Source organism: Pleurodeles waltl, chromosome 3_1 (assembly GCF_031143425.1).
Source record: "Pleurodeles waltl isolate 20211129_DDA chromosome 3_1, aPleWal1.hap1.20221129, whole genome shotgun sequence".
Lineage (NCBI taxonomy): Eukaryota > Metazoa > Chordata > Amphibia > Caudata > Salamandridae > Pleurodeles > Pleurodeles waltl.
In genome coordinates, this window is record NC_090440.1 from 610860604 (window position 1) to 610885240 (window position 24637).

The 24637-nt window shown below is 47.0% G+C and overlaps 1 protein-coding gene across 3 annotated transcripts in view; it reads right to left on the reverse strand.

Annotated features, from left to right (window-relative positions):
• The window catches only part of LMNTD2 (lamin tail domain containing 2), a 111522-nt gene that overhangs the window by 75650 nt on the left and 11235 nt on the right, over positions 1–24637 (reverse strand). For all 3 annotated transcript variants that reach the window (XM_069223068.1, XM_069223066.1, XM_069223067.1), the window contains exons 2-4: positions 17035–17128; positions 15345–15479; positions 3403–3515 (exon numbers count right to left, since the gene is read on the reverse strand). In XM_069223068.1, the coding sequence (XP_069079169.1) occupies positions 3403–3515; positions 15345–15479; positions 17035–17128 (342 nt within the window). The remainder of the gene's footprint in view (positions 1–3402; positions 3516–15344; positions 15480–17034; positions 17129–24637) is intronic.

The following is a 24637-nucleotide window of genomic DNA, read 5'->3' on the forward strand; positions in this document are numbered from 1 at the left end:
GGAGTACTTAAGGTGAAGAGGCAGTGACAGTGGGAAGAGATACATGACATTAAGGTAGATCTAGGTCAAACAGCAAAGATTTCATTATGTGTTTTAAACAGTATTTTGATAGCCTGTTTTCAATTGCCAAAGAATTCTAGAAATACATTTTTTGGTGAAATCTGAAAATTATGCAGCTGATAATATGACAGTATCGAAAAAACACGGGAGTCTCTGATTGGTCGAGGGACCTTTTTTTGTCTGTTGGCCTTTTCAGTACCACAGCCCGTGGTACCGCAGGCAAGAGATCTGTTTGTCTGGCCGCAACTTGAAGACACACACATAGTCAGTGCCATTACAGGACTGAAGTAAAAACAAGAGGCATTATGGGGAAGGCTACGGATCGCGTAACCCCCTTGCACTTGTTGGGATGAGGATGGTGGTTCCAGTGGGACCTCCCCCTTGGAATAAAAATAAAAATACACTGTGCAGCAGGTACCATGATACTCTTGTAGGACACAGCACGGCCCTCCCATGAGGAACCGGATACTCTTGCGGCACTGCTGCTCAAGTTTCACCTGCGGGACTGTGCAACCTTCATTGGGTGAAGCTTGCACGATTCTGCAGTACCATAGGGGTGGAGCTTGAGTGGCAGCATTGCAGGAGTACAAGTATACTGCAAAAAACATATGTAAAATATGGTGTGGGAGTCCGTGGAGGGACTGGCTGACTACTGGGGGTTGGGGCAGGGCCTGGCCTCTGGCTAAGACTTGCAGCCAACACTCTGCTATGCATTGCCAAAAGCTGTGCACAGCTGGAGTTGGATGCCTGTGATACCTCAACAAAAATTAAATAAATAAACGTGTAAAGTGTGTGATAGGTGTCCACTGGTGGACTGGCTTCCATAGAAGATTGCTCACTTGCTGGGTTTGGGTGCAGGGCCTGGCCTGAGGCAAGGACCTGCAGCCAACCCCCTGCTTTGCAGGGCTGAAGACCTTATACAGCACGGGGGTTGTCTGCCTAAGGGTGGTCGGGAGGCCAAAAAACAAAAATATATAAAATGTGAATTAGGAGTGCATTGGGATTGGCAGTTGTGATGCCATTAATGATGCCATGTCAAAAGCAATGTGGTATGTGAGGTCATAAGCAGTGCATGGCAGGGATGCAAGTTATAGTTAGCTCAGTAAACTATAACTGGGGATTTCGTTTTTCTGTCATTGCAACACCTAACTATATCATCACTTGGACCTTTGTTTTTTTTTTCAATGAACTTTCGAGATTTTTTTAAATGCCTTTGGCCTAGTGCAGTGTGGTAACACCCTGCGACCAACCCCCGAAGGCAGCCAACCCCATGCCGTGCATTTCCCTAGGCCGTCCTCAGCGTGGGGTTGGCTGCAGGACCTCGCACCTACACCCCCACGTGTGTGCATGGCTGACTTATGTGATGTTAAATTTTTAATGGCGCTGTCTTAAGTAAGGTAGACCGACTACTGACTTTGTCAAAGGGTCAGAACACCAAAATATAAAAAGTGGGGCTATTGGCTTTATGAAGGAGTCAGTATATCAACAGGAATAAAGCACACCTATTGTTTTTGACAAAGAATCACCAATAATTATAATCAAATGTATCTTTCATTCATTCACACAGTGAAATGTTTCATAAAAGTGGTTGTCTTAAAAACATTTTTCATAAAGTTTTATTTAAAAAATCAATGTCTTTGAGTGTTTTTTAACAATTTTCAACCTACAAAATGAAGCCACGGAACCGACCACAAAGGGGCTCTGCACTCCACTCAGTAGCTTCTGCTACTCTTTTATTATTCCTTTTATTTTTTTTCAAACTGTTTGAACTTTTCAAACTTTTTAAACTTTTGTGGATGCCCTTGTGCCCACCCAGGTCAACCTCCCCATCCCTGTTTCCATTTTGAGCGCTGCGGCAGAAGTCCTAAGGCACCCGCGGCCCCTGATGTTTCCCCACCAGCAACCATACCCTTGTGGTGCTGAAAGGATCCAGCAACTTGTTTTTGTAAATGGGAGTCCTGATGCCTGCCCAGGACACCCACAATGCAGGTGTTGTTGTGGGCCACTGTGGAGCCCCAAGTCCCCCGTGGCTGAGCCGGCACTTATTGTGGTCCTGACAGGTGCCAGCACCACTCCCCTTTGTTCCTGCCCCACTGGGAGCAGCTCATTTCACTGCTCCTGCCCCGGTGGGAGCATCAGTGTGTTTTCTGCCTGAGAGAATGCGGGAAGAGCATGCCCACACTCTTCTGGACATAATACAGCAGTGTCCTGGGGGGGTGAGGTCCCCAGGACACTACTTGGATCTGGTCCCTGAGTATGGAGTCCTCTGGGCTGATTTACAGCACAAGGAAGGGGGCATGCCCTTCTCTCCTTATTTAAAATACACTGTCCTTGGGATTGGGGACCCTGGGTCCTCATGGAGGAACGGGGAGTGAGATTCTTCTCTTACAAGTGAAGGGCGGGGATGTTGACTCGTGTGTTTCAAACATCTGGGCTGGTGCAACATTTTGTGCGTAGGCAAATTGTCAAAAACATGTGGCTGGCCCATCATCTAGATTTGGAGAGTAGTAGGGCCATATGACACACTGGGGTAGTTTTTCACCCTATTTCTCATGGCACTGTAGGTAGGAGGACCTTGTTGACTCACTGTACTGCCAGCCCTACTATAAGTTCATCTTCATGAAGAAGATGCCCTTTTTTAGCCAGGGGACCGATGTGCATGCAAGGGATCACAATTACAAGTGGTGCCCAGGTTACTAAACCTGGGTGCAATAAGTCTGCCCTCCTGGATTAAATTTTGGCATGTCAAACCTGCCAATATTTGATAGACGAAAACACTGGCTAAACAGAGAGACATGCAGATTTTGGTGTAGAAAATAACCAAAATCGTGGTATGATTCCTCATTTAATCAGGCGATACTCATAATTGCAGGTGATTTTTAGAGCAGATAAAATTTAGAACCTCGTGGTATAACTGAAGGTGAGTATTAGACCAGATAAAATTGATAACCTCGTGGATTTTATCCGATGTGAAAATTATCTCCCAACTCCTGGGTCACTCATAATTGAGATCTAAGTAGTAGCTGGAGCTCTAAAGCCATCCTCAACACTTGATCAAATTGTGTAAACGCCGGCAAAGCATTTTATGCCTCTTGGCTTCAGTGTCCACAAGTTGACAATTCGGGGCATTTAAAACAGGCTAACAGTGATTTTAAGAGCTCCTCCAAAGCAAAAATATGTCTTCGAGTGTGATACTCGCCCCACCCCCTTGAGAGCAGATCAATGGGTAGATTTTTCCAAATGTTGGTTTCCCACGAATTGACGTGCTGTAGCATTCACCACCTTGGAGAATAGCGCGTAAATCAAATGGTAAGGGCCTTGGCGAGGACCACTGTCGTCTACCTGTACTCTGAAACTCGGGCCGGCGTTTTCCTCAGTGTGTGTCCTTCCTCGTGGAACGCGGGGGGCTCTCCGAGGGGTGCAGGGCCAGCTACACGCTGATCACGTTCCAAAACCTAGCGCAAGACAGAAACCTTTGTGTGAGTATTTACGTGCTCCTATGGAACAAGAATAAGTGCCAGTTATTCTTAAGGTAGCAGAGCACGGCCAGTCCCATTTTAAGGATTAATGGCGGCTTCGGCAAGACATACTTCGGGCCCTCCTTTATTTTGTGCCTTCCTTTTTGAAATACCTTTCAATTTATTAGCTGTTTTCAGCTCATTCAGACTCTCATGATGCTAATCAAAACTGAATTATACATTCAACTTTCAGACACGGTAAAATAATGAAGAGAAAAGATATGCAAATACCTACATTACATTGTGCAGTTATTATACGTGTTTAATACACAGCACTGGCAAAGAAATGTTGGAGTGTCTCTGACATCATCTGGTTGTGCTCGGGAACCATCTCCAGTGACATCCCAGTCTCTTTGGGTCTTCTTAACATTCACACAACTCATTTTCTAGCTCTCCGTCCACTCTGGGTGCCTAATAATCTACCCATTTCCCTGTTAGGGCAAGTGCCCTACCCACTTTCCTGCCTATAGCCCTTTTAGTATTGGCTACTTCCCTTCAGCCCATCACACCGCTTTTTCCAATCCCATGGTAACTAGTCCCTCAACAAGCCCTATGCCACACTCAGGACCACTGGAATTATGTGATTGTGCGCCAGTAGTGATTTCTGCATAATTATAGATGTGACGTATTTACCACATAATCCATCATCTGCTGCATAATCTGCAGATTTTAACCCAAAAACAAATTCTAGCTCAAACAGGTCACAAGTTAATAAAAATGGAAGAAAACATGTTGCACAGTGGAAGGCCCTTTGCAAAGCTGGACTGGTCACACTTCTGTTGCTTATTGCTATATTTGGGTGTTAACCTGGTACTAATGAGGTGCAACCAATGCACATAGTGTTAACAAGATTAAAAATGACAAAATAATGAAATCATACAATTACAACTATTGTGCAGCATAATTTGCATTTTTGCTGCATAATTTACTCAATCCTTCTGCATAATTTGACCATGTCCTGCCGCATAATTCCAGTGGCCCTGGCTATACCCAGGAGGTTTTCCAAGGACCTAGAAGAGTGATATGGGTGAAAAAACATGAAATGACGGCCACTAATTCACAAATTTAGAATCAAAACTTTGCTTACAACAGAATGGACAATTTAAGACTTTAACAATCAAATACGCTGTAGAGGGAAAAGGGTCTAGGCGTAGCCCGATTTAATGACCAGCCGTAGTAAAACCTTCATCTTTTTAAATACTTTAGAAATATATTAAATGCAATGATATGATTATTTGCATTTTTTTAAATCAACAGCACTACTCTGTGTTCACAGAAAATATGGTGCACACTGTGCAAGTGGTTGTTTCCTTACTATGAAGTAGAGGCCGCAGGCGTTTGGTGCAGTGATCCATGCAGGCCGACACTGTAGCTGACGCTTCCGGCAATGGAGAACTGATCAGAGAAAAAGGGGCTCCCTTCAGCTTTCACGACTTAAGGGGTGAAAGGCCCTGGTCTGGCAACCAGTGGAGAAATCGTGTATTATGTGAGCCAAACGTCGTCCGACCAGGCTGTGACAGGTGGGTGCGGGGGACCCAACACCTGCGGCCAGCACCACCCCGGGCTGGCATGGAGGACGCACTATGTTGAGTCTGGCCAGCTGGTGATCGTGTTAGCAGGGGTGGTTGTGACGGAAAGCTGACGAGGAAGCAGGGCAAGGGGTGTTTCCTGCTAGCTAGATCACTGGTACTAAAGGGGCCACTGCTGCTAGGACCTGCTGGGCAACTGGTGATGAGATTACTAGAGGCTCACTGTAATACGGAGTAGTTTACATTTATGAAAATGCACACTGTTGTATTACGTTGCTGATGCTCGTGCACCTGTTACGTCACTCTGTCCTTTAGAACATTGGTCTGGTTCTTGGAGCTCCGTGGGTCACTCGCCCTGGGTTCTGGGAGCCGACTGGCTGCTCTCTGGTCATGGGTTCGCTACCTGCTCTTCTCACAACAATAAAGAACTGTCTACCAGCTGCTCTTCTCAAGATCCCGTTCATTTTGTGGCACTGCCTGTACCTCACACACCCTGCTAGGCAGCAAGCGAGGAGCCTGTCTGGGCTGTTACTTAGTGTGCGGCTGGAAAGGTGTCACCAGGGATGCAGTTTGCTGGGCAGCTGCTGAGGCTGCTGGGAAGGGGCGCCCCCCTTCGGACAGTATGTGAGTATGCTTCGGACAGTATGTGAGGCTGCTGGGAAGGGGGGCTCCCCTTCGGACAGTATGTGAGTATGCTTCGGACAGTATGTGAGGCTGCTGGGAAGGGGCGCCCCCCTTCGGACAGTATGTGAGTATGCTTCGGACAGTATGTGAGGCTGCTGGGAAGGGGGGCTCCCCTTCGGACAGTATGTGAGTATGCTTCGGACAGTATGTGAGTATGCTGGGAAGGGGCGCCCCCCTTCGGACAGTATGTGAGTATGCTTCGGACAGTATGTGAGTATGCTGGGAAGGGGCGCCCCCCTTCGGACAGTATGTGAGTATGCTTCGGACAGTATGTGAGTATGCTGGATGAGGCTGCTCCTTGCTGGGCAGCTGGGGAGGGTGTTTTCTGGGGCGTTACCTTCTGAGTGGTTGTTGACTTTGCTGCTGAGTTTGGTAAGTGATACCCGCTGCACATCCTATGAGTTGCTGTGACAAGGGAGCCCATCCGCTGGGAATAGAGGTGAACCCAGAGACCGCTCCCATCATAGGGGAGGGGGCGTCAGGAAAGGGTCCGAATGGAACACAGAGATGGGGCAGCGGAACATACTGAAGGGACAGTGGGGGGCTGAGGGTGGTGGCAGTGGGACCATAGGGGAGGGACAAGGGGGGCACAGGGTATGGATCAGGGACCACAGGACAGAGCCAGAGGGCACAGGTGGGAGTGGAGCCCAGGAAAGGGGGAGTGTGCTGAGGGCATGGGGTAGGGGACGGGAACTACTTCCCCATTGCTCTTACACCTGCTATGCACATGGCCCGTCTCCTTAGACTATATCTGACGTCTCACTGCTCTATCCGAGGGTTCTGTGAGTGATATAAGGCCCTCCTGCTCTGGTGTATATTAGCCACACTCGGACGCCTGGCACTCCTTAGATTACGTAATAGTCTCTTCGATCTGTGTTGACTGTCTCTTTCTGGGGTTTCGGTGTCTCTTTGGGCTGTTTCACCACTCTCTTCTAGCTGGCTGCCTGTCTCTTTTAGATATCTGGCTGGCTCCTGTGGGTATGCTAAGTGTGCGTGGGGCCTGTTCCGATGACCCTGTCTACAATATGCTCCTGTCTCTCTGGAAGCCTCAAGGCTGTCTTCTCGTCGAACACACGGTACCCTGCGTACTGTGTGAGATGCGACGCTTGGGTCAGTGCACTGCCTCTTACCTTGGGGGTTCACAGACTGTCACATGGATTGTATGCAATCTCTTAGGTAAAGTGACAGACCTTGTATGAAATCCAAATATCTCTTTGGAGTCCTAAGAACACTTGGCTGCCTCACAAGTGTTAAGGAAGGCGGGCTGTCTATTTGGCGCGCCTCGTGACTGTCTATGTATTCATGCTGTGTCTTCGTTACCTCCGGGTTTATGTGTCCCTTCATACTGTAATGTCTCTGCAGTCAGCGCGACAGACTTTCATTTCTTTCCTGTCACTTACTGGAATGTCTCAGCACGTGTATCCCTCTCTCAAAGTATAATGAGCACTCTCCCCTACCTCCTCTCTCCTCTTTACTTTCTCTTGTCTCTAAGTCACCTTCTCTGTTGTCGCTCTATCATTCTCTCTCTTATCTCTTCCTCACGTTGCCTCTCAGCCTTCCCGTGAAAGATGGGGATTTATTGTACAAAGCAGCTGATCAAGATACAAGCAAAGGGCCCACAGGTCATCGCCCAACCATGCTCTGATTCTAAAGCAACCATTATACATTGCAATAGAGAACATATAGATGACCGATGAATATCATTACCCAACTAGTGCATCGCTATGACACAGAGAGCCCATGAACACATTTCTTGCATATTTTGTTCTCCCCTCCATCTCTCTTCTGCGCCCTCCATGTCGTCAGCAGAGATGCCTCACTCTCACCCTTTTTCTGCAGCTACTCATCCCACCCAGCATCGAGTAGAAATAATGATAGATGTGTCCGAGAGGGAATGTGCATCAGTGAATGTCGAGCGTGGCTTCCGCCTCCTGAGGCTTCTCACAGTGCCGGCAGTGGTCAGCTCGCGGCGTGTGTGCGCGAAACCAACAAGTTGGGCTGCGCAACACCCCCTGCCCCACCTTCGACCTTGTGCTTTCAGTCAAAAGCGGAGCAGTTGGCAGCGCAGCTGTAATGCAATAGGAGCTACTTGGCAAAAGTCAAGGCATCCGTGTTTTGTGCAAATGTTTTTTTAACGCGCCGCTTCACTTTTCCAAGAGCCCCCTTGAAAGGGTGGGGTCCTGGGCAATTGCCCACTTTACCCATGTTTTACAGTGCCACTGAGCACGGCTCCAGGACAGTGGCAGATACGGACTCTGTCCGCTTAGGAACAGCTGGCAGTATACTGGCACAGCACCAGGGCAGTGACACACTCAGATGTTGCCCTTTTGTGAACACCGCCAGTAACATAGCCCAGCACAGGACACTGGCAGATTCAGACTCTGCCCTCTGGCGAACACCTGACAATGACACGGCACGGTACCGGGACGGTGGCCCCTGGACCACACCTGACAATGACACGGCACGGTACCGGGGCACGGTACCGGGACAGTGGCCCCTGGACCACACCTGACAATGACACGGCACGGTACCGGGACAGTGGCCCCTGGACCACACCTGACAATGACACGGCACGGTACCGGGGCACGGTACCGGGACAGTGGCCCCTGGACCACACCTGACAATGACACGGCACGGTACCGGGACGGTGGCCCCTGGACCACACCTGACAATGACACGGCACGGTACCGGGACGGTGGCCCCTGGACCACACCTGACAATGACACGGCACGGTACCGGGACAGTGGCCCCTGGACCACACCTGACAATAACACGGCACGGTACCGGGACAGTGGCCCCTGGACCACACCTGACAATGACACGGCACGGTACCGGGACAGTGGCCCCTGGACAGTGGCCCCTGGACCACACCTGACAATGACACGGCAGGTACAGGGCACGGTACCGGGACAGTGACCCCTGGACCACACCTGACAATGACACGGCACGGTACCGGGACAGTGGCCCCTGGACCACACCTGACAATGACACGGCACGGTACCGGGGCAGGGGCCCCTGGACCACACCTGACAATGACACGGCACGGTACCGGGACGGTGGCCCCTGGACCACACCTGACAATAACACGGCACGGTACCGGGACGGTGGCCCCTGGACCACACCTGACAATGACACGGCACGGTACCGGAACAGTGGCCCCTGGACCACACCTGACAATAACACGGCACGGTACCGGGACAGTGGCCCCTGGACCACACCTGACAATGACACGGCACGGTACCGGGACAGTGGCCCCTGGACCACACCTGACAATGACACAGCACGGTACCGGGGCACGGTACCGGGACAGTGGCCCCTGGACCACACCTGACAATGACACGGCACGGTACCGGGACAGTGGCCCCTGGTGCACACCTGACAATAACATGACACACTACCGGGGCAGTAGCCTATACAGATCGTGCCCCCCGTTGAATGCCTTCCAATAACACGGCCCAGCATCATTACAAAGGTGCAAGCAGACTGCACCCTGGGCAACGCGTGCCAATGACAGGGCCCAGCACCAGGGCAGTGGCAGATCCAGGCACGGCATACCTGTGAACCCCTGCCAGTGGCACGGGGCAGCAGCAGACCATTAGCCAATAGAAACAGAGCCCCCTTTGATTGCCTGCCAACAACGGAGCACAGCACCAGCACAATGGCAGTTCCAGGCTCCACCCCATATAAACGCCTACCCGCGGCATGCCCAGCACTAGGACAGTGGCAGATCCAGGCTGACCCGGGTGAACACCTGCCAATAATGTGGCACAGCACCAGAGCAATGGTAGATTCAGGCTCTACCCCAGGTAAACACCTACCTGTGGCATAGCCAAGGACCGGGACAGTGGCAGATTCCGACTGCCCCCCGAGAACACCTGTCAGTAATATGGCACAGCCCCCTGATGGTGGCAGATTCAGGCTCTGTCCCCCGGTGAACACCTGTCAATACGATGGCACAGCACCAGAACAATGGTAGTTGCAGACTGTCCCCTGGTGAACACCTGTCAATAATGTGGCACCGCACCAGAACAACGGTAAATTCAGGCTCTGTCCCCTGGTGAACACCTGACAGTGACACAAGACAACACCAGAAGAGTGGCAGGTACAGGCGTTGTCTCCAGCTGAATGCCTGCAAATAACACCCCACAACCCCCTGAAGAAAGGTGCAATCAGACTCTGCCCCCGGTAAACACCTGCTACTGTCATGGCATAGCCCTTGGGCACTGCCAGATACAGATACTGGCAATGGTGAAAACTGCCAATCACACAGGACAGCAAACACATGCATTCCCCTTTTGAACGATGCCAAACAACGGGGCACAGCGTTAGGACAGTTCCAGTCACTGTCATCTGATGAAACCCTGCCAGTTACTGACAGGACCAAGACGGGGGGGGCAGGGGCATGTGACCTGATGAAGACCATAAACCAATGAAACGGAAATGCACTGAGCTAGAAGGGCAGACGCAGGCAAAGATCTGCTAGTGATGTGGAATCGGAAGGGCAAAGCACCACGACAATGACACAACTATGAACCTTCGGCAGCATGGAGAGCACAAAACTAGCGCAAGGATAAATATAGTGACATCTGATAAGGGTCTAGCAAAGACAAGCCACAGTCCTAGGACAAAGCAGAAACAAACGCAGTCTCTGGCAGTGAAAGGGGGCAGTGCCAGAGCAAAGACGAGCAGACAAACTGCCCGCTGCTGAAGAGCTGTCACTGCAAGAAGACACAGCAGCCTGACAAAGGCAGATATCCTACTGCATTTCAGTGACATGTTTATTGTTGCCACCCACGAGCTTTCAGAAGAGGTGCTTTACCTGCTTGCCAAAAGAAGGGTAAGCAACCTTGTTTTCTTCTTCCCATCTTTTTTTCCTTCTGTCCTTTTTTCTTTCATCTCCCCTTCTTTTTGTTCTTATCTCACTATTATTCTTTTTTTCATGTTTCATTTCTTCCTCCCATTGTTTTTTCCTTCTTTTTTCCCTATCAAAATGGTAGCCATCTTGCAATGGAGGACTGAGTGCAGATGTAAAGCAAGCAGCAAGTGGGCCCATTATGTTGTGTTTTTCATTATTTAATAATTACATTTCTGATGAATTACAGATGTGAATACTAACATTTGTGTGCTCCTTTTTTAAATTACCACTCAGTCTTTTTTAAGTAAGTCATTTGTATAATTGGACGACGTTTTATTTCCAATTGTTATTCTATCTCTGACTTATTAAAAGGCAGTCACAAGTGCAGTTATGTTGCGAGCACTAGGGTAATGATTTGAATGATGCAGCAAGGGCAGTGGCACCAGGGCCAAACGTTGTCAGAGCTCCTCTAAACACCAGATCTTGCTATATTTCACTACGAAACAGGAGGTCCAGTGTTATGTTACATTTCAGGCATTAGGGTCATGATTTGAATGGTGCAGCAGGTGCAGTGGCACTGGGGCCACAGAGTGTCAGAACCCCTCTAAACACATATTATTGCTGATGTTTACTACTAAACAGGCTGTCAAAAGTGGTTATATAGCAGGCACTAGGGTCATCATTTCAATGGTGCATAAGTGCAATGGAACCGGGAACAAAGGCTTTAGGCAGCCCACTAAACACTTATTTTTGCTATATCTTACAACTAAACTGGCAGTGACAAGTGCAGTTATCTTTCAGGCACTAGGGTCATGGTATGAATGGAGTAGCAGGTGTTGTGGCACTGGGGCCAAAAGCTCTAGGAAGCCTTCTAAACACCAAATACTGCTATATTTTACTGCTAACCAGCAGTCACACAGGCAGTTAACTTGCAGGCAATAGGGTCATGAGTTGAATGGTGCAGCAGGTGCGGTGACACCGGAACCAAAAATTGTCATAACTCCTGCAGTTATCATGCAGGCAGTAGGGCCATGATTTGAATGCTGCAGCAGGTGCAGTGGCATCGGGCCCAAAAGTTGTCATAACTCCTCTAAACACCAAATATTGCTATATTTTCCTACTAAACAGGCACTCAGAAGTGCAGTTACCTTGCAGGCATGAGGGTCATGATTTTAGTGGTGTAGCAGGTGCAGTGACACTGAAGCCAAAGGATCTCAGAACCTCTCCAAACACTAAATATTGCTATATTTTACTACTAAACAGGCAGTCACAACTGCAGTTGCCTTGAGGGCAATAGGGTCATGAGTTGAATGGTGCAGCAGCTGCAGTGGCACAGGAGCCAAAAGTTGTCATAACTCCTCTAAGCACCAAATATTGCAATATTTTAGTACTAAACAGGCAGTCACAAGTGCAGTTACCTTGCATGCATTAGGGTCATGGTTTGAATGGTGTTGCAGGTGCAGTGGCACCAGGGCCAAAAGTTGTCAGAGCGCCGCTAAACACCAAATATTGCAATATTTTAGTACTAAGCAGGCTGTCACAAGTGGTTAAATTGCAGGCACTAGGGTCATCATTTCAATGGTGCATTGAGTGCAGTGGAACCGGGAACAAAAGAACTTGGCACTCCAATAAACACTTATTATTGCTATATCTTACAACTAAACTGGCAGTCAAAAGTGCAGTTACCTCACTGACATTAGGGTCTTTATGCCTGCTTACCATCCTGCCTCCTTTCATTTCCTTCTTTGCATTTTTGTTTTTCCTTATTTCAAGCTTGCTCACCCCACTTGCCTTTCATTTATGTTTTTCTTGGCACTGTCTTCACTTCTCATTCTGTCTGTCACGTTTGGCTCTTTTGCCCTCTTCCTTAGCTGTCCCCCACAGCTTTGCCATGGTGTCTTCTTTATTGCAGCGCAGCCACTGTGTGGGTGCTTCACTACACCGTTGGCGAGGAACTCAAGGCACATGGGCACACAGCGAAAGGAACTGTAGGCACATGGACGGAGACTGGAGCGGATGGACAGACTGCGGGGAGTTTTGGGAGCTAGGGTGTGAGACGTGGGCACACATTTACTGGGCGAGGAGCTTGAAACATGCGGGCAGGCAGGCTTGGGGTGTGTAGAAAGAAAATATGTGTAGCTAGCTTGTGGCACAAAGAAAGTGTAGGAAGCAGAGGGCACACGGGCAGAAAATGTGAGGGGTAAGGTGCACAGCAGCGGTCCTGTGAGGAGCTCTGCGTACATGGATATAAAACGTGTGCAGCTCGCCCTGCCACAGAGGCCCCGGATAACGTATGCCATTCACGAAAACTAAACCAAAAGTGTCAAGAAGCCACTCCGCTTTTCTAGGCAAGAAAAAGCTCACTCGCTCCAATCAACCTACTTAAAAAGTCCATAACCTTAAAAGAAAAGCCCCAAACTCCAAGACACGAGAAGAAAATTAACAGAAAAGTAACAAGCTCTGTTCCTGTATGATAGCGGTACTGTCGCCTTAAAATTCGCCTGCCGTGTGGCGCTGCTTGGAGACAGGGCTCCTGTTGTGGTGGGCAGCCCACAAGCAGTGGCTGCCAGACTGGCGCGTGCTGTGCGTAGTGCACGCGGCGAACGCCAGGCACCGTCTGTCAGAGCAGGTTGCAGCCTGCCCCTGACTCCGTGCTCTCCGCAGCTAGGCCACGGAGAGTGAGCACGTGTAAATAAATACCATTTTCACAGGGGCTGCTTGTTCAATGACGCTCTCCTTTCGACTGCCAAGATGCAGAATAGCTTTGAAATTTAGCAGAAGGGGACTTGTTCTTTCCTGGGGCGACGTGGTGTTTCCTTACAGATTTGTTTTGGGAACGCTTCCCTCCTCCACCCTTGGGTGTTTTGTAAACAAACTCTCACAGGTGCCAGGCTGAAGCCGGCTCCGCCTGTGGAGCGGAGTTCATCCAGAAGGGGTTTGCTGCAGGAGGGAACAACTTTGCACTACTCGTTACACGGTTTGTGACCGCATCTTTCTTTCTTCACCAACACCTTACGAGCCATACCACTAGGTGAATGTGAGTCAAAGAACTAACACCGGCTCCCACCCCCACAGTGTGTGTGAACTGGTCCAAGTGTGGTAAGACCCCGAACTTCGGCCTCTTTTACTCGTTGACTGTGCACGTGCGTGGTTTTCACTTTAAAATTAGCAATAAAGGTCACACTCTAAAACTCTATTTTGGTGTAGGCGAGTTTAAGTGGCCTGGTGCACGTGTCCCAGGACTTCTGTCATGGAGTGCAGGTCTTAGCTAGCTTTATGTTATTTTTTAGATCAAACGAAAGACCCATTGTGAGGCTGAACACTAACTGGAGCTTTCAGCCCACCCATTGTTTACCACTGGTTGGCTTTATTGTTAATCTCATTTGCTAGCCAGTTCTCCATCTTGTGTCGGTCCCTTCTTAGGAGCACAGCCTCCGTAACTTCCCTCATTGGCTGGCTTCTATACTTCCACTGATGACGTTTAGGGTAATTTGTTCCTTTTTGTTTAACTACTCTATAAGAGGGCTTGCATTTTCTAGCTTAGTCCTTCTCTCCTCGTGTACTCCTCCCAATTGCCCACCTACTCGCAGCCTGTATTTTTGCCCTCATGCACTTCTTCCCCCGACTTCTGCAATCATGTTGTTCTGGCCCTCATGTTCTTCTGCCGCGCTCCCTGTGTTTCTGTCACTTTCATATGTTTATCGCTCTCTTGTGTGCCCCCCGCCCCTACCCCCCACCTTCATATTCTTCTCTAAATGGGTCCCTCTACTTTTAGGGGCCTTTTGACAACGGATCAAAACAATATTGATTGGATCTTTAGAGAAAATTACAATCAAGCTTTCTTAAATTGTTTCCAAAAGATAGAAAATAAATAAGCAACTCAAAGAAACGAAAACGTTACATTAAAGACTCTATAGAGATAATACTGTATTAATGTAATGTACCCATTAACAATTTAAAGTACATAAACCATACACATCAGATTCACATAAATTTATCTCTTCAAAGTTCATCTTCTGTCAGCTGTCAGTTTGTAAAAAAACAAATCAGTGCAAACTAGGTACGTGTAAGGTTTAGTTTTGTGTAATAGAATTAGTTTATTAAAATTGTGGGTTGGTAAAACTAGAAAGGTATTAGGAAATAATTTGTGAGGGGGCCCCCGAAATTTCGACTGCCTAGGGTCCTCCACAAGGTTTAATCCGCGCTGGAGGTGTGAGGAGATGGGTCTAGTATGAGACTCAAGTTTTTTTTTGCTAGGGATCTTTTTATTGAAGATTTTCACAAATAAAAAAGACATTCAACTTTTAATGCAACATATTAGTAACATAGAAAGGCATCTTGCACATTGACATGCAGTGCAGTATCGCGATAAATTGTGTGACTTCAGATTATACACAAGTGGTTGACAAAACAACACAGTTAAAGAGCGCCCAGTAACGGGGCCCAGCAGGTATGACGTCTGCACACAGTTGAGGGTTAAGTTTCAATCATGCCCTCCCCATCTGCCTAAATTGTGTTATCCTGGGTCCATCACTTTACTTCCCTCTTCCTCAGTTCTCTGTCAAAGTCAAAAAGAAGACCTGAAAACCTCATTAATGCACCTGATCTTGCATTTGGTACATCTGTTTTCTAATCTATCCCACTCTGCCAGTGCTGTTTTCTGTCTTCACCCTACACATTGCACTGGAGCCCCCTTACCTCTAGTTTCTTCATATCCACGGAGCTCTGTGCCACATCTTCGCAGCCGGGACTATCCAAGCGTTCAACTTCTTCGCTGAGTAGAAGGAGCAGCCTCTCTGATCTAGCCACTCTTTCCTTCAGCATGTGCAACTCCTTTGGAAAGAATAAAGCTTTGTAAGAAGTAGTGTCTATGGGAAGGGCACAAAACACTGGTGAACACCCTAGTGGCACAATCAAAGGTATTCTGGGGGTCATCTAATGTTTGGTGCCATGAGAGAATCAACATAAATCTCCAAACACAGATCCCCCCCACTTCAGAGATGGGGAAACTGCTGATGGACTGCTGGTGGATCAGATGTCGATCCAAGACGCAAACTGTGCATCATTGGCCACCATGTATTGGTGTGTCCCATTATGTGGGTAGGACCACCAGCGGCATACTTTCTTTGTCTGAGCCATTGCTGACCTAGGCAGGGAAAACTAACAATGCAACCTACAAACAGACACAAAACTCTCTATGCACCATGGCAATTATGATTTTTTTTTCAAAATTAAGTCATACTTTAGAGGTTTGTATCTGAAAAGCAAAACTGAATTCTGATTTCGTCATATCAACATGGCAGCCTGCTCAGCCAGGACGAAGGCGCATCAGCCAAACTGGCACATTATTTTCTGTCAGAGAACCTTGCCAGGCTGGCAGAGATCTCTAGAGAGAGTGTGTGGTCTGTTGCTGGAGGTAGATAGACGAGGAAGTCCACTGACCCAGCGGGCTTCCCACCTAAAAATATAAATTATTCCCTTACTGTTTAGTGACACACTTAACTGCTAAAACATACCAAAGCCTGATTTGGATATTAGTGGATGTAAGACATCAGCAAAAACTGGTAGATACCTTGTCTGCCAAATGAAGAATGCATGGATGATGTCAATGACACTCTACCAGTTGCCACTTTTTGGCACCAAGCTGCTCTACCAAACTCTAAATAAAGCCCTAACTATCTTTCTCTTCTGTATATCTTCCTTCTCTTCTTAGAACTTTAATGAGCTATTTCCAGAGGTAAGTATGCTGGCACAGCATCGATTTTTGGAAATCTGAAAATCTAAAAATCTATGTAAGTCACTCCTAAAACTTGGAAAGACTACTTATCTTTAATTTTCAGAGATCTGCCAATCTCTACCTACCGCTGCACAGCTATTGTATCTTTCTTACTCCTAATTTTCAGAGGTCAGAGGGCTTCTTTCAGTCATTTTCTGAGCTTTGGGTGTTTGCTTATGCTCCATTTTCAGAGATGTGAGATTTTCCATATGCTGCTTGCAGAGCAGGACACACTTGCTTCTCTGTGATTTTCAGATCTGAGACGTTTTCTAAGCTATTCTCAGAGCAACATGTGTTTGCTTTCACCTCATTTTCAGACATACAACAATGTCTTTCGGTCATGCCTTGTATGTTGGCTTATCATCAAATTTAAATAACCGAGAATATCTATAAGCTACTCCAAAACCTTTGACTTTTGGCTTACCTTCGATTTTTAGCACTCAGAGAACGTCCACATGTTGCTGATACAACTTGGCATATTGGCTTATCCCTGATTTTAAGAAAAATCTACGTCTCTTTAGCTACCCCTTAATATCAGTCTACTCTTGATTGTCAGAAATGGGAAAAGGCCTTGCAGCCGTTCGGAGGCATTGACGTGCTAGCTTTGACTACCTTGGCGTGGAGAGCCTGTAGCGTTTGTTGTTGAAGACCCAGGCGATCCATCTGCTTTTGGAGAAGACTTTGCTGTGCTACTTCTGTTTCACACCTAAAAAAGAGAAAAAAATTAACTGAGGCTGCAATTTGGGATTTCGTGCACAATACCCTGAGCAATGGATTCGGTTCTTTTCGGGATTTTCAGTGTTTTTGTTTTATTAATGTTGCACAGTGCTTGAACTAGACATGTGGGTTGTAATCATATACTAATCACATACTTTTTGAGTGACAGCTCACTTTCAGTTATGCCTTCCTGGGAATTGTGCAAGCCAATGAGGAGCAGGTTCTGTCTCTGCAAACAAACACTGACCAGGCCCACTTCCACAGATCCCGGTCCTCTTCTACATGGAATTCATCATCCGTGGCCAGTCCTTTAGGGCGGGGGGGGCCAGGGGGCCACCCTCCCCCACCTTTTGCCCCTCATGAAGAGTGCCGATCAGGCTGAGAAAAGGTCAGCCTGACAGACACTCTTCATGTTCAGGTCAGGCAGCCAGGAGCAGACAAGTGTGATTTGCGCAGACTCCTGGCTGCCTGAGCTGACTTTGCTGGGCGGAAGAGATCACTGCTCCTGTGGGCGTTACCTTCTTGGCTCAGCAAAGGTACCTCGAGGCCTTCCTCCTTGGTAACGAGGGGAAGCGTCACCCATTGACTCCAACCTGGGCGCTTCAGGTTTAAGCCCTGAAGCGCCCAGGGCGAGTGTCAATCAGTAACACCTCGTCACAGAGTGGGGTGGGGTCAGAAGTCTCACTGACCCCATCCCACTCTGTGACGAAGTTGGGACTGCTGCCTTCCCTCATTGGCTGACCTAAGGTGGCAGCAGTCCCAAACATCCCGGGACCCCCGAGCTGAAGGTAAGTGTGTGTGTATTTTTTAAATGAAAGTTTGGTCCGTGTGTGTATGTTTGAATGTTGATGAGTGTTGTGAATGGATGTGCGTGTGTGTGTGTGAACGAATGAGTGTGAGCGTGCTTCCCCCGCCCCCTCCCTCCAAAAATTACCTTCCACCACTGGCTTTCAGCAGGCCTGTGCAAATGTAAGCTCACCTGGTTCTAAATACAAAGGCCTAATCTTACCCAAATCATTTTACTCAAATTTGCTCCCAGGTAACTTCCCAGTCCACCGATGTGAGAATGATTCCCTTTAAGTAAATAAGGATACATCAATATGGACCACAGTTTTCTTATATATGCTCGAGTCTGTGGCCTGCCTATATGAACACAGATACACAAAATCAGACTTTGGTCCACTATCAAAGACTGGGATGTTCCTACATAGATTGAGGTCAATGCCAGTGAACCTCATTCCATTTACCTGAAAATGGTTTCCCTAGGCAGGCTCCAGTCCATGTACCTGGACACTGGTCTGGCTTTTCGGACCGGATTGTAGCTACATGAATCCCAGTGCACTGACTCAGCCACAGGACCTCCTTTGTGGCCCAGTATACTACTATGTGGACCACAGTGAATCTCACATCCTCTATAGTCCTGGGTGACCACTAACTTCATCTGCAGATCAGGAATTACATCCATAGACGAGGTCTGCATCCGCTAAAAGAACCTGGAAAAACCTAGAGATATAGGTCTACTTTTCCTGTCTGTTGCAGATCTGAACATGCTTATGTGATCTCAATAAACGTATGTACATGGTCCACCTGGTCAGCTTCTGCTGACCATTTATAATGTTAGAAAATAATTTCATATGCTTTGGCATCAGTGTCCGCCAGAACGTGTGAAATATTTGGATCCCCTAAGGAGAAGTCTTTGGTCACCTGTCGCTTACAAAATGCAGCAATATTAATTTACTCCCATTACAAGGCCCCCACTTCACATGTTGAAGTATGCACTGCTTTCAGACAATGTAAAAAGTGTCTCTAGTATTGTAAAATATTAACTTTATTAAAATGTATGATCAGTCACGGCTCGCAGGGGCTACAAGGGGTGGCGTGTCAGGGCAATATTAAAAAATTAAATTAAAAAAGGACCTCCGTGCCGCCAATCTTTAGTCTCCTCTGTAGGCACAGGCTTCCAGCCTGCCCTGCGGCCAATCCTGACGCTGCTCAGAGCAGCATTAGGATTGGCTGGGAGCGCCGAGCCAGGGCGCTCCCAGACAGACTGGGAGCCTGTGCCTGCTCTCTCCAGCCCGCAACACAGTGCAGGGCTGGAGAGAGCACAGTGCGCATGTGTGTTTGGCCGGCCCGAGACGGCTGGCAAAACACACATGCACACTGAGGGGAGTGTACAGTGCACTCCCCTCGTCCCCGCCATCCACAATGCCCCATCCCTTTAACCACAAAAGGATAATAAACCTCGTTGTTGAAGGATTTGCAGCGGTTGCTGATGGCGGGGCGATGCTCCTCCACCATAGTGGAGGAGCCGCCACTGTGTATGATCGAGTGCAAGCCAGGCACTATGACCTTTGCAAATGGCAGCTGCATGATAGTTTTTTATCTGGCTTGAAAAATACAGAAACCAACTTTAAAAATTCAGTGAACAAATGAACCTTGTATCAACTTATTGTACCAAAGTCCAGTTTTTCACAGACAAAATCCATTGTTTATTTTTGAACATATTTATTTTTAAACTATATATATATATATGTATATAAAACCAATTCTTTATGGTAGTACGTCAGATTACACAATCCCTGAATCAAGGGAACTACTGCGTTATTATGCTAAATATTGTGCTGATTGAGGGCACAGTCAATGGTGCCTTTATTTTACCCCACTAACTACTGCACACTGATCAAATCCATTTGTCAATTTCCAGCATGCCTCCTCTTTCATGCAGGTTGTGGGCTCATGCCAGTATCAGATTGAAATCTTTCTGTAGAGAGTTATGATAGTCATCACAATTCGTGGAAAAGGGTCCTTCATGACCACTTGCACTCCTAGTCTTCAGGGTTCAGTTCTTTCTTATGCAACTCCCTCAAGTACCTGAGTCAATCATCTTCAGCAAGAGACAGCAGCCTTCCATCTCATAGCCATTCTATGTCTTGCTGAACTGGACCCAGGGTCTAAATGTCAATATTATTCTTAGACAATGTCCTTTTTAGGGTCGAGCCTGCGTAACATGTGCTTGCGCATGCGTATCGCTTGCGAGACGCTGTAGTAGTTAGAAAAGGGCTTGGAGCCCCGCCCATGTCTCTTCAGTGTCTTTCATTGGTTTGTCGGCTTGCCTTTTAAAATCTGCTTGCTTTCATTAGTGGAAGGCATGCATACGTCATGCCTTTTCCGGAGGTTAGCCCTCCTCGAGCGCAGCGACCAAGTACTGAAAACATACGAGGCTCGCTGTTTTCCATCCGGTTTGTGGACTACTTTTTCTCTTTTTTTGCAGTGCGATCTCACTGGTTTGGCAGCGTGATCGCGCTCATTTTGTTCCCATTTAATGAGGCAAGAAAAGTCAGGTTTGGGAGTTTACAACTGCTAATAGCTCTAACTCGGAGACATGCGAGACCCATTGCATTGCAAATGCTTGTTTCAGTATTGCGCTCAATCCCCATCCCAGCAACCCATCCAAATGTTGTACCATTTCCTCTCATGGTGAGTTGGTCTTTTCGTGGGTCCACCTCAAGTGGAAGAAGGTAGCAGGCAGCACCCTATATATAGTGCAAGTCAGAGTCCTCCTCTAATTCACTGCACTATCCAGACTTTGGGGTGAGTGGGTATGTGTGTGTCTGTATGTGTGTCGTTTGGACCTGTAAAGTCATAAAATGTTGAAAGGTGTTGAAAGGTTCATGAACCAATTTTCCAAGTGCAAGCAACTAGCCTGCTCAAAACCAAATGTCCCAATTATGAGCGACTGGCCGGACTTCTTTATTGCTATATTCCCTAATTGAACAGCCCTCAACGTTCATTCGTTAATGTTTGAATACTGCCAGGGTGGGTACACTCTGATTAAAGCATCCTTTACCGCAGGTAATCCTTGCTATGCTGGACAAGATCATTTGTATTGATCTCATTGCCTGTGTCAGCCACCTAATTTCTGCTTAACTGACTGTAAAAGGCCCACTGTTCCATCAGCTGAGAGAACACATCAAATCACATGCCACTATGTTCATTGTAACCAGACGGTAACTGGATTCTTCACAACATGCCCATAACATGTCTGATGTTTGGAGACTCAATTAAAAAACACTTTTTCATTTCCGCCTCAGCATGTTCTTTGTAAATACCTATACAGTGAAAGTGGCATCAATAGTTGTCTTTCATAATTTGTTTAAATTAAAAAATGGTGTCCCCAGCCCCACCGTTTTGGGAAGAAGGGCGGAATGGAGCAAACTTTGAAAGACGGATGCATTTGGTAAACAGTAGTTCAACAGTTTTTATAATATAAGTGTCATGTGGATTATCAAACGAGAATGTGTCTTTCTCTCTAGTTCCAACTTCTTCAAATTTCCACATCTGAATTGAGGAATGCTATCCTGCGGGTGTGTTAGTCACATTAGTTGACTAATTTCAGGGTAGCTTATAAAATGCGGATACTGAACGCCTGCTTCCTTCACTATTTAACTCCAAGTATTACAAAATGCCTGTTGTTTAAACATTTCAGCCCTCATTCCGAGAGGTTCAGTAATCCTGCTAGTTTGCACAGGAGTAAACTGCAGGCCCAAAGGCTATATAGGTGGGATTCAGAATGCCATATTGGGTGCATTGTGTTTAATTTGACATTTATTGATCAGCTCAGAGTGAGTGAGTGGTTTACAGTTTTACGTCTGTCAGTGCGCCCCTGGTGGCAGATTTCTGGTGGGGAGAAAGGGGGCTTGTGGAACTCCTCAGACATCCCTTTGCAGGCGGGTACAGTCACTTGCTGGACTCGCCTGCAAGGACATCCCTCCCCCTCTTTAAAGTGCAGGAGGGTTGTTATCTGCACAGTAAAACATCTAAAAAATATAAAAAACTAGTGCAAAAGCGTACACACATATTGCCTGCAGCAAGCACAAATGCATGCAAACCGTGCAAAACATCTGCATTATGTTTTTATACAAGTCTAAAACTGCCCATTTACACATGTGGGCCACTTTTATAGAGATCTAATAGGCTAATGGGGGGCCACTTTTACTTTGGTGCACATGCCTATTTTTTGTCCAAATCCTGCCCGGCATGCTCGGGAACAATTCAGAGGGTGCTACTGATGGATAAAATACTGCGTGCCGGGGGAAGCTACACAGGAGAGAGAGAGGAACGTGGAGTGCAATGGAGTGTGGTAGAGGGGTGAAGCACACGGGTGAAAAAGCAATGTGGGGAGAGAAAAAGTTAAAAACGAGCACAACAATGAGAGGTGTGGAAGAAGCACAGAGGTGAGAGAGAGGAACATAGAGAACAGAGGAGGGGGAAGAGCAGTACACAAGGAGACAGCTGGAAAACATGCACTCTTGTGGAGTGCTTAGAGATAAAGAAAAAGGTAGTGCTTTAAAAGTGAGCAATGGATGGACACCAGTAATGCATCCATTCTCCAGGAGAGGGACAAACACAAAAAGAGGAAAAAATGCCTACACAAGCTGACGAATAAGCAAATTAGAGTTGAAATAAAGCCAATTTAATGTTAAGCAATGGGCGGGCTCCAAGACCACTGTAAGCTGACAAGGTCTTTTTGCCAACTGGTGAGGTTTATAATTAACAAAGAAAGAGCCCATCACAGTGCGAATGGCAGTCTACTAGAAAAGTTTGGAGCATGACAAGAAACCTCTGACTCAACATGGGACGTACGAACTTTATTATGTTAAATGTCTACTTCTCCAGAGGAGTCCAGAGAGTGGATTGCAGATCTGTGTTATGATGATAAGAGAGGAAACCATACGGAATCGAGGGAGCGAGTACTGGTGACCACCAGACAGGGGAAGAAAGGTAGAATTCAAATCTGAGGCAAAGGTGGGGTTAGCTGGTAGTTGCTGCTGCTGACTTAGGAATTAATTTCAGGGCCTGGGCGAGAGACAACAGCCGCAACATACCGGACTGACAGCTGGTATACTAAGATAGAGATCTCAGTCTACTCTGAACTCTGTCTGCTTCCTGGACCAGTCCTAGGAAATTCCTACACAGAAGGAGAGTTGCCATTTTGGTTGTGTTGTAATGTGTTCTTTTCATTATATAATTCATGTGTTATGGTTAGTTTGTAAATAGAGTCCTGTCTTCCCACCTTGGTGTGATTTATTTTTAAAACTCACATAGTTTTCATGTGTCATGGAGCAGTCTTAGCATTTTTGTTGCATGACAGATGAAACAATGTAGTTGTTTTGAAGACTGATACTGCACAATATGTTAGTGACCGTGTGTGATATCTTCTTTGAGCCCAGGCGGAATCTAAAACCTCCCACAGACAATTCAAGATGCCATCCTACCACTCATGAGGAATAGAGGTGTTCTCATGTCCCACAGGTTCACTTTACATCACCATACTTGATGGGAATTCTTTTAGCAGCGGGAGTGCTATGGATTGAAGGGTGTGAGTTTGGCATGTTGCCTACACTGGCAGTGTTTTGTGCATGAGGACCAAAGTTTTGCACTTACTGTGTTTTGTTGCTGCTCTTATGCTTGAATCTGAATAGTAAGGAATCAGAGGTAGTAGCATTTGGATGGTTAGGAAGTGTGTAGGTCGCATGTGGCCTATACAGGGATTGCTTTGGTGCTTTGCATGTATGGCATAGATTGCTCAAAACATGATGCTGGAGGTGTGCAGGTGCAGCTACGTATGGGCGTTAGAAAAAAGTGCGAGTATAGATGTGGATATGCATGAATGCAATGCCTGCCAGTTCTGGATTGGCCTGTATCCTACAGTTTAAGCCAACTTGAACATTCAGGCAGCACCCACCACTGAAATGTGTAAAGATGCACTCCTGGTAGTGCAAAGCACTGGGATCACTGATTTATCTAGGATGGGATGAAAAGAAGGCTCTTTCTTTAGACCAGGTGTCTCCAACCTTTTCTGTAATAAGAGCTACTTATGTTCAATGAAAATCATTGCAAGCTACTAACATTAGTTACGTGATAGTGATCACCCCATCAAGATGGTTGGCAGTGATCAAATCACTGCATAATGGCAGGGATTCTAGCAGAAGAGAACAAGCATTTGAGATGCAATGGGTCTCGCGTTTGCCCGAGTTAGAGCTATTAGCTTTGTAAATTCCTAAGTGGATTTTTCTTGCCACATAAATTGAAAATAAAAAGTAAAACAGTTGACATAAGCAAGCCAATTCAAAGTGCCAGGGCCGCCGTGAGCGCGAAGGACAGACACAAAAGTAAAAAAGAAGTTTGCTTGCAGTCGAATGTTTTGGCAAATGTGCAATTATCCATCTAACAGGGTCAATGTTCAAGGCGGTAACAAAACTGCCCCACCGAGAGACAAATGTAAAGCATTTACCAATGATAACAAAGGATTTTCAAAGGCAAACCCACGAACGAGTGATAGGCGTGTGGTGGGCATGGTAAAAAGCCCACAGAAAGATTACAATATGTCTGAGCGTTTGCACACTCAACCTAACTAATGCACTAATAAAGCAATATCAAATTGGAATGCAGTAACATTGGTAATACATATCAGCCACAGCTGCTATTCTTCTGGTAC